We start from the raw sequence: 18,336 nt of genomic DNA, 5'->3' as shown, positions 1-18,336 counted from the left end.
AAGCTTATTAGGCTTGAATCTATGCGTGATTCATATTTTTAGCATTGTTTGATGTGAATTGAGACTTCAACTAAGTTCGTATGATATTTTGAGACTTTTTTGTGTATTTGGTTGAGGTCTCGGGGGCCTCGGGTGAGTTTTGGATGGTTAACGGATCAATATTTAGACTTGGATTGTTGCTGGAAATTTTCTGATATTTGTATCTGGTTTCTGTCTACGCGAACACGTGAGAAGGTCTGCGTTCGCGTAGGGTTAATTGGGACTGCTAAGTTTTTGTTCTATGCGATCGTGTGGGGAGAATCGCGATCACATACCTGGGAAGAGAGAACGTATCGCGCACACGTGGGCAAAGCCGCGTTCGCGATGAGGAAGTAAGGCACCACGGGGTCACGAAAAGTTGCTCTTTGCGATTGCATGGATTAGTTCGCGATCACGTAGGTTTGTGTATTAGTAATCCGCGTTCGCGTGGATTCAACCGCGTTTGCGAGGGCCAAATTTGGCGGCAATTTCTTTTATGCTTCGCGATCGCATGAACTAATCCGCGATCGCATAGGGTCAATTTTTGGCAGTGGAAATAAGTGCTTCGCGATCGCGGGACTTGTTCCACGATCGCAAAGAAGACATGACTGGGCGGAGAGTTTAAGTTCTGAAAATGGGACTTCGTCCCATTTTCTATTTTTGACGAATTGAAGCTCGGGAAGAGGCGATTTTCGGGAGATTTTCAAGAAAAACAACGGGGTAAGTGTTCTTAACTCAATATTGGTCAAATTACCCGAATCTTCAGTTGTTTTTAACATTTAATCGGTGAATTAAGTTGGAAAATTTAGAAAACTCTCTTGGTTTAATTTGAATATTTGAGGGTCGAGTTGATGTCGGATTTGAGTAAAATTTGTATGGTTGGACTCGTGGTTGAATGGGCATTCGTATTTCATAACATTTATCAGGTTGTGAGACGTGGGACCCACGGGTAATTTTTGAGTGTAATTTCGGATTTTGTGGAAAAATTAGTATTTTGATATGGAATAAATTCCTATAATTTGTGTTGACTGAATCAAATTAATTGTGACTAGATTCGAGTTGTTTGGAAGTTGATAGGCGCAGAATGGAATTTCTGGAGCATTGTTTAACTTGCTCGACATTTGGATTCGTCTTGTTCGAGATAAGTAACATCTCTAATCTTGGAGTTGAGGGTATGAACCCTGATTATACGTGTTATGTGAATTGTTTGGAGGTGACGCACATGCTAGCTGACGAGCGTGTGGGCGTGCACCGTGTGAATTGTAACTCTATTACTTCTGTGGTACTGTGTAATTACCTGATCTTATCTGTAACCATGAAATCTCTACGTACTAGAGCTATTGAGCTGCGATCCACGATAGAAACCATGTTTAGTCTACATGCCTATTCTGTTGAGACCCACTGGGATCATTTCTGCTGTTGAGTTATCTGCTTACATTGCATTTACATACTCAGTCATACGCATTCATATGCATATTATATCTCAGTCTCTGTTACCATTTATTGATACATCACATCATTCATTTTTGGGATGATTCTTTTCATGACACTGAGAGCCCGAGAGATTGGAGAGATTGATGACTGAGTGAGGCCGAGGGCCTGATGGTGAGGATGTTTATGGGATCGGGTTGCATGCCGCAGCAGGCCATATTGGCTTTATATATATATATATATATATATATATATATATATATATATATATATATATATATATATATATATATATATATATATATATATATATATATATAAATTTATATATAAGGTTGCACGCCACAACATGTTTTATAGATTTATGCCATGATTGGCTTGTTATAGCGCTTGGGCTGAAGGAGCCCCTTCGAAGTCTGTACACACCCCCAGTGAGTGCAAGTACCTACTGAGTGCGAGTGTCGAGTGCCGATCAATTTCGAGGATTGAGTGACTGTGAGGATTGAGTGACTGGGAGAACTGAGTGACTGAGTGATTGGGAGGACTAGGTGAATTGATACTCTGAGAGTATGCATATGGTTTTATCATTGAGTTGCATCGCGTTGACATGCACACTTGACATACATGTATAAAGATGCATCTTTACTCATGTTGTACGATATGGAGTCATTCATGACTTCACATACTCATTGACATGTGGGCATAGAGATGTATTTTCCTTATGCCATTTGAAAATGAAACATCCTATCTATTATTGAAAATCTTTTTGGGAAAAATCACAGTCTTTACAAAACGTACTCATATTGTGGTGAGTTTTACTGTTATAATTGAAAAGAAAATATTTATTTTCCGGAACAAGCTGAGCATGTTATTATTGAGTTATTACTGGTATTACTTTCATTATATTGTTATGTTTGTTGTTGGCTATTGGTATTAGACCCTGACCTTTGTTCTTGCTCGTCACTACTTTCAACCTAAGGTTAGGTTTGTTACTTATTAAGTACATGGGGTTAGTTGTACTCATATTATACTTCTGCACCTTACGTGCAGAGTTTGGATGTTGATGTTGTTATACATGGCGGGAGCTGGATCTGAAGATGCACCTGCGTTCCAGTCATTGCTGCCTCTTGTTCATGGTATCTTTAGAATTTTAATCTGTTCATGTATATTTCAAACAGATGTATTTGATTTTTCACACCAGCTTTGCAAAATTCTAATCTTATAAGCTCATAATTATTATTACCAGTCCTTGGAAAATGTATAGAGTCAGTTAAATATTAATGGAAATGGATAGTTATTAATTGGCTTACCTAACGGGTTGGTTTAGGTGCCATCACGACTAGGTAAATTTCGGGTCGTGAAAAATGAACCGATCACGGAGAGGCCAAATGAAAATGAATCGGGGACCAACCCCGAGATCATAAAGATTCTCGAGGAACTGACAAAACGGATAGAATCGGGGGAGAAGGAAATTGAAGCCAATGACAAAACAAGTGGAAACCTACAATTCCAGGGTTGACCAAATCCGAGGAGCACATCCGATATTGAAGGGCTTGGATTCCAAGAAGTTTGTTCAAAAACCTTTTCCTTCGAGCGCAGCTCCAAAGCCGATCCCAAAGAAGTTCCGCATGCCCGAGATTCCTATGTACAACAGAACGACCAACCCAAATGAGCATGTGACTTCCTACACATACGCCATCAAAGGGAATGACTTGAAAGATGATGAGTCGAGTCTGTCTTGCTAAAAACGTTTGAGGGAACTCTGTTCAAGGGAGCTATGATATGGTATCACAACCTACCTTCTACTTCTATTGACGCATTTTCTATGCTTGCTGATTCCTTCGTAAAAGCACACGCCGGGGCTATCAAGGTCGAGACCAGGATGGGCTTGCCTCCGGTCGCGGACGATTGGGCCGTTCAAGCCTTCACCCAGGGACTCAATCCTCGAAGCTTGTTGGCTTCACAGCAGTTGAAACAAAATCTTGTAGAGTATCTGGCTGTCACTTGGGCCGACGTACATAATCAGTATCAATCAAAAATCAGGGTCGAAGACGATGAACTCGGGGCCCCTTCTAGGTCCGTTTACCCCCGATAGAGCTGTCGACCGAGTCAGGAGAGACGCCGATTGTGAACTGAGGTCGAACATAGATCAGTATCAGCCATACAATAGAGACTGAAGAGGTAGTGGATCTGGGTGAAACCCTGTGAAAAGTGAAAGAAGGAGTGATCAAGGTCAAAAACAATCGAGGACTCATGAGCAAAAACAATTTCGACAAGCCCATCGGGCCTAAGGAAGCGCCAAGGCTATAAGAGTACAACTTTAACATCGCCGTCGCCGTCATCGTATCCGCTATTGGACGCATCAAATACACCAAATAGCCTCAACCTCTACAGTCCGACTCAGCCCAAAGGGATCCTAATATAATGTGCAAATATCATGGCACTCGCGACCATAAAACAGAAGATTGCCGACAATTAAGAGAGGAAATAGCCCGACTATTCAACAACGGACACCTCCAAGAGTTCCTGAGCGACCGAGCCAAGAACCACTTCAGGAATAGAGATTCTGGTAAATAGATCGAGCAGGAGGAACCTCAACATGTCATTAACGTGATCATTGGTGGGGTCGACGTTCACCGTGGTCCAATGCTGAAGCGCACCAAATTATCCATCACAAGGGAAAAAACAGACTCGAGATTGCGTGCTGGAGGGAACATTGTCGTTCAACAATGAAGACGCTGAGGGGATCGTGCAACCCCACAATGATGCACTAGTAATATCAATACTCATAAATAAATCTCGAGTTAAGCCTGTGTTAATTGATCCAGGTAGCTCGGCCAACATCATCAGATCGAGGGTCGTGGAATAGCTCGGCCTACAAGATCAGATCGTGCATGCTGCCCGAGTCCTAAACGAGTTCAATATGGCATGTGAGACCACTAAAAGGGAGATAACATTACTGGTGAACACCACCGGGACCATTCAGTAAACAAAGTTCTATGTGATCGAAGGGGAGAAGACCACGGATTCACAACATAAGGGCGGTACTCTCGATTCTGCACCAGATGTTGAAGTTTCTGATGCCGAGAGGAATAAAAATAGTTTACAGAGAACAACCGGCCGCAAAAAAGATGTTTGCGGTCAATGAGGTGGTCCTGATATCCATACTTTCAACACCGAGAGACTTGGGTTCGGCCACCAAGGGAGAAACCAAATAGCAACTACTGACACCGACTCCGCCTTCGTCCCAACCATAGAAACAGGAGATGGGTGAGGACAATGACTACAGGGTTCCCAAATCTTTCATAGAGCAAGTCCTACTGATTGAACACTTACCCGATCGAAAGGTATACCTGGGCACGGGGTTAAATCCCGAGCTCAGGAAAAAACTCATACAATTTCTTATAGCTAACGAATATTGTTTCGCTTAGCCCCACCTTGATATGACAGGAATCCCGCTGGAAATAACCATTCACAAGCTAAGCTTGGACCCAAAGTTCCACCCGGTCAAGCAGAAGAGGAGACCCTAGTCCGAGGTCAAATATACTTTCATCAAGGACGAGGTATCTATACCCGAACTGGTTAGCAAACATAGTAGTAGTCCCTAAAAAGGAAACAAATTAAGAATGTGTGTGGACTATAAAGACTTGAATAAAGCGTGTCCCAAGGACTCTTTCCCTTTCTCTAACATCGATCGCATGATCGATGCAACAACCGACCACATGATCCTCAGTTTCCTCGATGTTTACTCCGGGTACAACCAAATTCGGAGGATCCGGGTGATCAGGAAAAAACTTCCTTCATCACCAAGTACGACACCTACTGGTACAACGTGATGCCGTTCGGACTAAAACCTGTCGACGCCACTTACCAACTCCTAGTAAATCGGATGTTTGAAGAACAAATAGGAAAATCAATGGAGGTTTACATTGACGATATATTGGTTAAGTCCTTGCGAGCAGAGGACCATTTGAAACATTTGCAGGAAACCTTCAGCATATTGAAGAAATACAATATGAAGTTGAACCCAAAGAAATGTGCATGCGGAGTCGGGTCCGATAAATTCCTCATATTTATAGTATCCAATCGGGGAATCGAGATAAACCCCGATAAGATCAAGGCCATCAAAGACATCACTATTGTGGACAACGTGAAGGCTGTACAAAAGTTAACCAGACGCATAGCCGCCTTGGAACGATTTATTTCGAGGTCCTCCAACAAGAGCCACCGATTCTTCTCACTGTTAAAGAAAACGAGTAACTTCTCATGGACCCCGGAGTGCAAGCGAGCCTTGGAGGAGCTCAAGCAATATTTATCGAGCCCACCGCTGCTTCACATGCTGAAGACAGACGAATAGTTGTACCTGTACTTGGTAGTATCGGAGATAGAGGTAAGTGGAGTCCTGGTCGAGGAAGAGAAAGGTACAAAATTTCCACTTGGTGCTCCGATGATTCATCAACTACAACTAACATTACATTGGTTCAAGGAGTGGACTCTACAACATGTGCCTCGGGATCAAAATAGCGAGGCCGATGCCCTAGCTAACTTGGGATCGTCAGTCGACGACGATGAGTTCAACTCGGGGGCATTCGTACAACTCATGAGATCGATAGTAGAAGAAGGTCACGCCGAGATAAACTCAACAAGCCTAACTTGGGACTAGAAAAACAAATATATAGAATATCTAAAGACCGAAAAACTGTCCTCAGACCCTAAGGAATCGAGGACTCTGCGTACGAAGGCGGCCTAATTCAGCCTGTCCGAAGACGGTACACTATTCTGGAGAACGTTTGATGGCCCACTCGTAATATGTCAAGGACCAAGAGACACCGAGTATGTTCTGAGGGAAATCCATGAAGGCACCTGCGGAAATCATTCGGGCGCCGAATTATTAGTTCGAAAAATAATCAGAGCTGGCTACTATTGGATCGACATGGAAAAGGACGCGAAGGAGTTCGTACAAAAATGCAACGGATGTCAAACCATGCTCCGATGATTCATCAACCCGGGGAGCTGATACATTCGGTTTTATCACCCTGGCCGTTCATGAAATAGGGGATGGACATCGTCGGCTCCCTTCCATGGGCACCCGGTAAGGCTCAATTTATATTGTTTATGACTGGCTATTTTTCTAAATGGGTGGAAGCCCAGGCGTTTGAGAAAGTCAGGGAGAAAGAAGTCATTGATTTCATCTGGGACCACATAATATGTCAGTTCGGAATGTCGGCCAAGATCGTGTGTGACAATGGGAAGCAGTTCATCGGCAGCAAAGTAAACAAGTTTCTCGAAGATCATAAGATCAAAAGAATCATGTCAACACCCTATCACCCTAGTGGGAACGGGCAAGCGGAGTCCACGAACAAAACCATACTCCAAAACCTCAGAAAGAGATTGATCGACGCCAAAGATAAATGCAAAGAAATCTTACTCGAAGTCCTGTGGGCATACTATATGACCTCGAAGTCCAATACCGGGGCCACCCCGTTCTCGTTGGTTTATGGCGCCGAAGCTCTAATACCGATTAAAGTTGGAAAACCAAGTCTCAGGTTCTGATATGCGACCAAAGAATCAAACAACGAGACCATGAATACGATCCTAGAACTGTTAGATGAAAGGCGCGTAGCGACCCTCGTCTGGTTGGCCCCCCAAAAGTAACTGATCGAGAGGTATTACAATTGAAGAGCCAACCTTCGACACTTCAATGTTGCGGACTTAGTGTTAAGGAAGGTCATATCAAACATCCAGAACCCTAACAAAGGGAAGCTGGGGCCGAATTGGGAAGGTCCGTATCAAATTATCGAGATCATCGGAAAAGGGTCGTACAAACTCGGAGCAATGAACAGCGAGCGACTACCGAACAACTGGAACATAACTCACTTGAAGCGATATTACTGCTAAGGTATGAACCCGTTTACTTCTTTTATTTATTTACATTTTGGACTAACACTTGCAGGTGACCGTCAAAGAACGATACAAATTTTTAGGCCTGAAAGCACGCGTTGCACTCTTTTTCCCTTGAACCAGTTTTGTCCCTTTCCGGCAAGGTTTTTAACGAGGCAACAGTGGATCGTGCTAACTTAGAATCGAAGATCGGTTGTGAACCAATGTCAAGGATCACATCAACAGTATCCGAGGCTTCTCTATGATCAGCCTCGAAGAACATTGTCACACAATCTAGCATAGCTAATAGAAAGCCGAAATATCCCTGACCGGCCGAATAATACAGCGGGGATCTCGGCATGTATCGATAAGGAACCGACAACCAGTAAATCAGAAGATTTGTTTACCTTTTATAGAATTGTACCTAAAGTAAGACTCCCCTACTATATAAAGGGGGTCTAATAATTTATGAAGTACATTGTAACACCACTCAAAAGCAATATATTATTATTTTCTCTCTCTCTAGCTCTTTCTCTTTTCCATCTGTACCGGTCGTGGTGAGCCTGGTTTGAGAGTGACTATTTCACTTAGGCTGAAACTATACAACTCGTGTGGTTTGAATTTATTTTATCTTTATTTGTTCAATAATAACTTAATTTATCGCTTTGTATCAAGTTAATCTGTGTCTCCTTAAAACCACTTATAAATTTAATTGTTATCCGATTTTGAGGGTAAACAAAAATCTATATATAATAAAAAAATCAAGAGTAGTCAATATATATATATATATATATATATATATATATATATATATATATATATTATTTTTATTTTATTTTAATTTTTTTTTTTACTTTTCCCGCGAAAGGGCCGGTGTCAGTTTGCTATAAGGTGCCTCCGGCTATAGATATAGATCATTGAGAATAAAAATATAGAACACAAACATTCAAAGGCAAAAAGGCTTTGCCACTGCCATATCTTTGAATAATAACACAATTTTGTTAGGGTGTAGCTTCTTGTCTAGCTTAGTCACTCCATTTTATAGCATCTGCTCCTTTTATTTGGTCTAATTCTTTATTGCCTGTAGCTTGCTTCATTTATTTTGACAATAAATTACAATAGTAATATATATGCTAGATCAAAACATGGACCAATTTACCTAAGGTTAGGATGAAAACTCCACAAAAGTTGCTAGCAAGATTCAAGAAAACCATTTCTTTCCGCTCTTAGCTGCCTTTAGTTTCATAACAAGATCCTCTCTTTGTGCTTCTACTTCAGCATATTTAAGACTCATTTGAAAGTAACGCTCTCGAATGTCTTTTAATTCCGTTTCTAGTAATGTCTTCGTACGTTCAAACCTCTTCACCATTTCGCTATCCCCGTCTGGTTTCCTGGATGAAGGTGAATGCCCTTTTCGTTCCTCGGTCTTAAACCTACACATAAAATCACTACCTATTATACCATTACAATAACAAACAAACTCGGACTGTGTCAGAATTTTTATTAAGAGCTGTCAAAATATAAAAAAGTAAATATACGAAAGAATCAAGCGGATTCAACATATAGTATACTATATACATTAAAAATTTTTTTACCTACCTACACAGTATACGAAATCCTATGTTCTATATTGAGATGATGGATCGCTTGATAAATATTTCAGACCTCACATTTACTCATCATATGCATGATACAAAAATCGAGTTTCTCTGACTCAACTCTTCCACAGCCGTATTCAATCCCTTACCACCCGTCTTTTGGATATAGGTATCGTCTTATTACGAATAAAATAGAATTTAGGAATTTGAATTCCTACGACTGAGCTCTACCACACGATCTAGAGTAAGAAAAAGAGTGACAGTCCTAAATGCAATGTAGCCTTTTGCTTATAAGTGTGGTGCACAACACACCCATAAACAAGACTCTACTAGACACATCTTGTAGACTCCCTAGGACAGAACTGCTCTGATACCACTTTTTTCACACCCCAAACCTAGGGGGCGAGACCGGCACACGGTGCCTCACCTGTCCTTGCGTACCAACTTGCGACTAAGGGAATCTGAACATATAATGTCATACTTTGGTCATGGGCCAACAATTTGCGAAAAAGGTAGCAAAAGTTTGATTATCCTAGTTCAACATGTGTATAAGTGTCCTTTTGATCTGCCTAATATAAGGTGCATAGCTCTTTCCAAATTTGCATTGTCAAACAGATATCTTTAGTATATGATATTAAATATATATAAATGTAAAATTCGGACACGTACCTTTGAAGCTGAATTTTGTACTTCTTATTTGCCTCTAATGCTTCAGCAAGCTTGTTCTCAAGCAATTGTATTCTAGCTAAGTAATCCACTTCAACAGAATAAGCAATTCCATTTTCACCCTGGATTAGCAAAAGTATGTATTAAAAGAGCAACTACGGAGTTAAGCATTGGAAAGGAAAAACTTGAAATTCAAAAGACCTCTGATTCGAAATCTGAATGAAGCCGATCCACCAGAAGTTCTTGGGACTGATTAAGCTTTTGAGGTACTCTATTGAAGTTAGTGTACTTATTGGTGCTCTTTGGAGTATCATTCTGTTCAAACTGCATAGAACATGAAGTTTTGTCATTCAACAGAATTTAAGTTATGTTCGGCCTCTCTATAACACCATCTCTATATAACAAATTCACTATAAAAGCCAAGTTTTTTTCGGAACGGATTTTTATGTTATGTTATAATATATGTCCTCTATAACAACACTTTACTATAGCAGCCAAAAAATATCGGAACAAACGAGGCTGTTACAGAGAGTTTTGAGTGCAGTAAAACAATACGAAAGAATTTCATAATAAGCTAACCTTTTTAGCATACAATTTCTTCTCTTCCTCCATCATTTTCACTTCTGCTTCAAGTGCTTGAACTTTTCTAAAGCAGTTATCCTTCTCCTCCTCCATCTTATGTATTTTCTGCTGATATTGCTCATTTTCTCTCTTAGTTTCGCTAAGCTCATTCTTCAAATCATCCACTTGTGCACAGAATTTCTCCTTTTCAGTTAAATCACTTTCCATTTTCTCAACTTTTTCTTCCAAGCAAATTCCCTTTCTATTGCTGTTCTCCAGCTCAGACAAGACTTTTTGAAAACTGGATATCTTACTAGCGAAAGACGCCTTCTCAGCCTTCATTTCTTCACAATCTACGGATACTAAATTCAGTGATGCTTCTAACTTTTCCTTTTCAGACATGCATTCCTTCAGCTCGCTCTTCAGATAGTCGACGTCTTCCTGAAGTGCCTTTGTTTTCTGCAACTGAAATTTAAGATTAGCACTTTCCTCATGAAGCTTTTGGTGTTCATAACGCAAAAGAGTGAGCTGCAACTCAAGATCATTAATCGCCGTCTTAAGCTTTTCCTCATTTGCCCTATAATTCGACAGATGTTTCAAAATCTTTTCATGATCAACCGTCAACTTCTCAAAACTTTGTCTTGAATCTTGGATCTTCAACTCAGACTCTATTCTTACATTACTGAGCTCCTTCTCAGTCAATGTAAGTTTTGATTGAATATCTTCAAGTGCAGATACCAACATTGCATTATCAGCGCGCAAACTGGAAACTTCATTAGCAGCATCAGAAGCTAATCTCCTTTCCTCATCCATTTCAGAAATTTGCTTAGTTAGTTGTTCTACCTCTTTATTGAGGCTCTCAACTTCAGTCAACTTCTCTGAATACCTATGGTTAGACAAACATTCTTGTTGCACAAGTTTCTCAATTTCATTCTTGTTCTCTCGAATGAGTTCAGTTAGTTCAACATTCAGTCTCTCCTCTTTCAAGGAAAAATCTTTCCACATTGAATTGAGATTTTCTTCTAGAGCTTTAACCTTAATCAAGCTATTAGACAAGCTTTTCTGCGATTCGCAAAGTTGAGCTTCTACGTGCAAACGACGCTCATGTAGTTCCACGTTCTTTCTTTCAAGTTCTGAGTTTGACTGCTGAATGGTCTTGTACTCTTCAAGAAGATTCTGCAAAGATTCTTGTAACTTTTCGTTCTCGTTCGTGAGATGTCCACATTCTTCTCGAGCTTGTGACCATAGGATCTGCATGTCTTCTAATTCTTCTTTGAGATCAGCAATGTTAGTTTTCATCTCACTCTCCAACTTCCCAATTTCTTCTTGAAGATTCATTACATCAGTCCTGGATTCTTCCAATTCTGATTGACGAGATTCTCTATTGACTGTCATGAGCCTAATTTGTGCTTCCATATTTATGTTCTTCTCTGTCAATCCTACTAACTGATCCTCCAACGTATGTCTTTCGCTATCGAGATGTGCTAATTTCCTTTCTAGAAGCTTGTTCTCTGAAACTTGCGCATCCCTCTCCTTTTGAAGATCAGTAACTCTAGCTTCTAGTTCTCTTTGATGCTTCGAAATACAGTTCTTCTCCTCTTCTTTTGTCTGTAAGTCAGCTTGTAACTTATCTAACTCGAATATTGTTTGATCCAACTCCTTTTGTAGGCTCAAACATTGAACTTGTAGTTCTGCCTTTGAGACTTCCAGCTTTCTTTGAGCTTCTGCAACAGAATTATTTCTCTCCTGGATTTCCTCTTCATGCTGTTTAAGAAGTTCCTCGTACTCGACAATTCTAGTTTCTAAGAGATGGTTCAGCTCAAACATATTTGTAAGGATATAGCTAGCCGATACTTTGTGAGAGCTTTCACCGTTCTCGATTAAATTTGCCAAGCTATCCAGATGACTTTGGCACTTATCACTTATACCGGAAGAAAGTTTATACCATGGTCTCTTTAGATGGTGAAAAGCTACTTCAAGCTGCTTCACTAATTGAATGAAGTCTTTGGACTTTTCATTTGCACCAACTTTTTCCATGTGTGTCAGTGTGTTATCAAGATTTTCTTCGTCATAGTGAATATGCGATGTGATACCACTCTTCTCAGTTTCAATTGATTCAGTTGTTTCCCTAGTGATTTCAGTATTGGACTCCTTAAATTTTATTAGAAGGTCCAGGTTTTCCTGAGTAAGCTCAGCGCAATCCCTCTCTAGTTCCTGCACTTTCTCTCTTAAAGCTTCAAGGTCTCTTATTAGCTCACCACTAGCTTTTTCAGGTTGTCCATTGTCTCTTCGCAATGTGTCTTCCGATTCTTCATGTTGTTGGAACTGGTCCAGGAAATTCACTTTATCTTGCGAATCGGCTGTGGTAGAATTTTTCATGTCAGTTAACCTCAGTTGCAAAGATGAAAATTTCTCTATCTCCACTTTCTGTTGTTCTATAGTTTCTTCTAGCTCCTGAAGAAGCGAGAGCAGCTCGACATTTGACTCTTGACTTCCTTTCAGTTGTAAGGCTAAACTGGCATTCAACTCTTGCTGATGTCTTATCTCAATTTCCAGTTCCTCTTGGATATGATTCTGACCCTTTGATTGAAATACTGAATCCTCCGCCGCCAAAGCATGTTTCGCCATTGACTCCTCCAACATTAGTTTCAGATTCTCAATCTCTTTTTTCAAGCTACCTCGCTCAGAATAGGCAGCTGAGAGATCCATTACCAAGTCGGCTTGCTTTTTCGACTGAGCCGAGAATTCCTCTCTCAGTATGTCCAAATCGAGCATTAGTTTCCGCGCATTTCTCTCCCACATCTTTGCTTCTATTCGGAGTTCTTCAATTGTATCTTCTGCAGCTTCCAGAAGGTTTCTCGAAGAGCCTGAATTCGTTAGAGAAGACGCTGTGAAATCTTTTCCGTTATTCTGCAGATGCTCCACTGAACCCGTGGCTTTTGTATTATAGGATGATTGGTCTGAAACAATATGATTGTCAATATCAGGACTTGCTCTAACTTGTTTGCCTGTGTGATTGGATCCTTCACTCTTTATGTGATATGTAGAGGGAAATTTTACTTTTCGGGTAAAGCTCTCAGCTGAGCTGAAGCTGTTATTCGATCCAGATGCCGAGAAACTTCTCTCCTGAAATGAAAACAAGAGGTAATCAACCACATAGTTCATATGGTTGATTAGAATGTCTAAATGTGTCTAAAGTTTCTGTTTAGCCTACAATGGTTCATATGGTTGCATTTTAGCCAGCCTAAGAAGGCATATGCTACAAATTGGCGACAACAACAACAACAAACTCAGTGTAATCCCGCAAATGGAGTCTGAGGTCAATGGTCTATATGGTTGCATTTTAGCCAGCCTAAGAAGGCATATGCTACAAATTGGCGACAACAACAACAAACCTATAGTAATCCCACAAGTGGAGTCTGAGGTCAATGTTCCATATGTTTGCATTCTATCTAGGCCTAAGAAGGCCTATGCAACAAATTGGCGCATTACTATAATCTAAGGGACAAAAGAACATGCTAAATAAGATGGAAATATAACTTGTTGGTTAAACTAATGGAACAGTAAAAATGGATAAAGTTGCATTAGTACCTTGATCTCAAATTTGCTTGGACCCGAGTTAGAGACTATATCTTGAGTGGACTGAAGCCCATCACTACCAGCAGATAAGTTATCAGACTCATTCGATTTACTGGTAATATCATGATCAAGATCCTGCTCTTTCATATTGGAACCTGACGATTTTGATTCGTCTCTAAAATGTATTTAAAGAATACTTTAGTTAGATGATTATCTAGATAGGATATTTAGAAATCTGGCCATATTCTTATTACCTGAATTTATTCCTTGGTGTTAGGCAGTGAATTTTCACCTGTAAAACAGATTGAAATAAGTAACAGTTCCAACACATAAAAAGATTGACATAAGTAACAATTCCAAGAAGAAAAAGAAAACACAATCTCACAATCTTGATTACTTAATAGTTTCTTCTTGAAAGATAAAAAAAATTATAGACTGAGACCTATGTTGCTCGGACTCTTCAAATATGTAACCGGATCCTCCAAAAGTAGTGCATTTTTGGAGGATTTGACACGGGTACGGCATTATTTTTAGAGAGTCCACACAACATATACCGAGACAATAAAGGGGTTTTATCAAGGAATAGACTTCTTGCAGTTGGCTTAAACACTATTTACATCCTGTACTGGAGTTTACTGCTTGCCATAAGGTATACATTTTACAATGTCAAAAGTTTTTACTTAAAAAAAAAAACTACAGTATCATAGAGGAAAATGGTTGGAAAAATAAATGGATTTATCAATCATAAGACTTGCCTGCAGTGTTGTACCCTGATTGCATTTCTTTAAAGGAAGCAAAACAGGAGAAGACAATCTTGAACCAACATATGATGCCAAATTAATGGTTCCCTCTCCAAGTATGCCAGATCTAGCAGAACCCTGCGTTGAAAGCGCGATTAAGAAATTGAATAAGCAAGTCATCTTAAAGCTTCTTAAGATAGGACTTGCTTGCTATCTTACCATTGAAACAACAAACTTGTAGAGAGATTCTTCAAGCTCTAGAGAAGAATCATCTTGTAAAATCCAGACCGATTCCAAAAGCGTCTCTGGCCATTGACAACTTCCATTTTTCACAAGTGTTTTTCCCAACTTTGCTATTGTTTTTCCAGTTTCTACACAGATTATAGACAGAGATAGTCTGTCCCATCCTTTTGGTACCTATACCATTACAACATGCATAATCAAAACTATCAGTGACCAGTAATGGCTGCTATATTATTATGTCAACAAGCTGAATCAGACCACATTATGGAGCTCTTATAGTACCATTGAATCAACTAAAACATCATTGATTAGATGCATATAGGACTCCTTAAGCATTATATCAACTCTGACTCAATGGTCTATTTGCTCTTATAGGAAATACCTAATGCAGTTAAAATATGTTCTGATTTTACGCATGAAATAAAGGGTAGCCCGGTGCACTAAGCTCCCGATATGCACGGGGTCCGAGGAAGGGCAGGACCACAAGGGTCTATTGTACGCAGTCTTACCTTGCATTTCTGCAAGAGGATGTTTCCACAACACGAACCCGTGACTTCCTGGTCACATGACAACAACTTTACTAGTTACGCCAAGGCTCCATTTCATATTACACATGAAATAAGTTACAGAAACTATACTGTTCACATTCAACTTTACGATCCTCAAAAAGTCACACACAGTACCTCATCAAGGGAATCAAAATCAAGAGGAAAAGCCACACACTATGTGAAACTGCAAAGTTAAGTCATATTGCATGGACTTATTTGAATCTTTAGTCTAATTAATTCATTAAATAATAAGATATAAGTCAAGATCACCTAATTATTGATTCTCAATCATTAACAATTACCCTATCCTTGTATAATCATCCTCTCAATTCCAGCATAGCCATTTTTATGAATCTGATGACAAGTATGGTGTCAAGTTCTAGCTTTTCACAATGCAAATGACAAATCTTGAATCCAATAATAAGTAATTCAGATTTTAACAAAACCATCAGCAGAAAGCTAAGTTAGTAACAAATATTGAATCAACAATGTGAAGTGTTTGCTAAGTTTTATATCCAATAATAAAACAGAAGACTGACTCTCTTTAAAGAATATGGAATTGTACCTGAAGTGCTTGGAAATTGGAGAATCTGAAATCAACCCTTTCTCCTGATTTGGCTTGCTTATTGTTCTGCTTCGGTAACTTGAACATTTTCTCTTTGTCACTCGCAAGCTACTGAATTAGTGACTATATTTTCTTGAAATGTGGAACAGGCAATAATAAGACATTCACTTTGAAAAAGGAATAAGAATCAACATGTATTGGAAGGACCAGAGAAACAAGAGAAGTTAGCTAGTTGGTCTTTGTTATGTAACTTGTAATGGGATTTATACGGTCAAACTTCTTTATAACAATATCATTGTTTCCATATTTTTGATTGTTACAGCAAAATGCTGTTATAGAGAATATATAATATAAGATAACATGAAAATCAGTTCCAAAAACTTAGCTACTATAGGGAAATATTGCTATAAAGGGTAGATGTGGTAGAGAAGTTTGGCTTTGTTTTCTGTCATATTTGGCGTTAGAATTGAGCTTAATTATAGTTATATAGTGAACAAAGTTGAGGACAAAAGTTTGAGGAATTTGTGTTTTTGACACTCAAATAATAGTGTTGTCTTGTAGTAGTTATTAGAATTGGATTTAAAAGGAAGTCATTCCCTTTCTTTACCTTTTAAACCTAACAAGAAAAGGAGAAATCAAGAAATGATCATTTATGTCCATCTACCTTTCAAAGGGTAATGGGTGGGTAAGCTGAACGTTGAAGGCAAGCAAGGACGTTAATTTCCTTTTATTTTATTTTATAAAGGAAATGGGATAATACAGGGACTGCATTATTTTATTAACTTTATTTCGGACTTTTATCTCAAATGGTATCTTAAGTTTGAGCTAGGTCAATTTCATCTTTATTATATTATTATCTTGAGCGCATATGGTCCTTTAAGTTTTTAAAAATTGAGCACTTCAGCTATACGTCCCATAAAACTCGCACAAATATCACGTGCTTTCCATGTGATTAGAGTAAAAGACGACCCTGAAAAAGATCTTCCAAAATTCTAACATTTAGAAAGTTCAAAAGAAGTCCGTAGTAATAACAATAAACTACAATCAGGAGAAAATGAAATTGGACAAGAAAATCGCAATCACGTTTGTTATTTAGATTGGTCATATGGAAGACATATGACATAGTTTTAAATGATTCATTTTGGAATTTCATCAATTAGACTAAAAATGCTCAACTTTTGCAATTTTGAAGGATTATATGTGTTCAGGTAATATAACAGGGATGAAAATAGACTTGCTACAAACATAAGGGGCCATTAAAAACTCACTTATTTTTATCCCTTTCTTTTTCTGGCATGAGAGCGTTTGGTAGGAAGTTACAAATAAAATAAGTACGTTACAACTTAGGATGAAATAGAAAAGGAAAAAGTGAAAAATAAAAAAAGAAACTATAGAGAGGACAATAATTACTCACATTGGGAATTACAAATATGGTTATACAATTACATTACAAAAACGATGTAATTATGATTTTACTTTATTTTCCAGATGAGATAGTGATTTCGTGCCATTTGAGGTTTAAATATCTTTTGGAATAGTAAATATTTAATCGAGATATTAGTTCTAATCAAAAGGACAGTGATGATATATTCTACTATGTGATTTGGCCTATAGTTGTTATTCTAGCTGTGGTTTTGGCGATACTTTCTATTTTTCGTTGAGATTAACATTCTATGTCTTTGTCTTTTTCTTTTGATATAAAAAATAAAGAAAATTGGCTGTTATTTTCTCTTGCACAATGACGTGACTTTCGTTTCAGAGATTAGGTTATATACATGAATAATATAAAGATTTTTAACACAATTAATAATTCCATATATTACAATATGTCAATTATCATTTTATCAATTACGTATTAATTTACAATTAGTAATATCAATGATATTTATCATATATTTTAATTATGAAAATACTTCTGACATAAACTACAAAAGAATTAGAAGAAAGTATCATAAATTTATTACCCAAAAAAAGTGTCATAATTAAAAAGAAATTGTCAATTTTACACTGTTGTAGATTAGGATTTAGGATGAATCAAGGGTTCCAGCCTTCTGATCCGAATGAATGGGAAAGATAAAATATACGATCAAACATCTTTATAACAGACTTCTTTGTTCTGATAGCGAAGTACTGATAAAAAAATAAATATTATAACACAATATGAAAAATGATTCCAAAGAAAACTTAGTCGTTATAGTGAAGTGTTATTATACATGTACAATAAATTTCACTCACCTTTTAAAAACAAAAAAATAATTATAATAAAATTAAAATCAAATGTGAACATTGAATAAGATAAGGATAACAAATATGTCTCGTTCAAAATGAGCTCGAGTTCTATGACTATATCATCTGTAAGGTAAAACTGGTTCAAAATCAATCTAACTCCAGACGTACAAAGAGTTAGAGGAGGAGCCAGAATTTAAAGTTAATGGGTTCGTGATTCTATTCGTTCTAAGTTATTGGGTTCTAAATTAATAATTTGTATATATTTAACGAACTTTTAA

The 18,336-nt window shown here is 38.3% G+C and overlaps 1 protein-coding gene across 2 annotated transcripts; it reads right to left on the bottom strand.

Annotated features, from left to right (window-relative positions):
• Positions 1-8,381: 8,381 nt before the first annotated feature.
• On the bottom strand, positions 8,382-16,330 carry LOC107778094 (uncharacterized). Of its 2 annotated transcripts, XM_016598285.2 has the most exons (10): positions 15,830-16,330; positions 15,226-15,273; positions 14,693-14,890; positions 14,489-14,611; positions 13,988-14,025; positions 13,746-13,908; positions 10,173-13,280; positions 9,795-9,917; positions 9,597-9,715; positions 8,382-8,762 (listed from the first exon to the last, which is right to left on the bottom strand). In XM_016598285.2, exons 1-10 carry the CDS (start codon positions 15,914-15,916, stop codon positions 8,531-8,533), a joined length of 4,239 nt encoding a protein of 1,412 aa, XP_016453771.1. In that variant the 5' UTR covers positions 15,917-16,330; the 3' UTR covers positions 8,382-8,530. The 2 variants fall into 2 exon arrangements, with proteins under 2 accessions (XP_016453771.1, XP_016453772.1); XM_016598286.2 differs by lacking the exon at positions 15,226-15,273 and having other exon boundaries at positions 15,830-16,329.
• Positions 16,331-18,336: the final 2,006 nt, after the last annotated feature.

This window comes from Nicotiana tabacum, chromosome 2, assembly GCF_000715075.1.
Source record: "Nicotiana tabacum cultivar K326 chromosome 2, ASM71507v2, whole genome shotgun sequence".
NCBI lineage: Eukaryota > Viridiplantae > Streptophyta > Magnoliopsida > Solanales > Solanaceae > Nicotiana > Nicotiana tabacum.
This window is presented reverse-complemented; position numbering and strand designations above follow the sequence as displayed.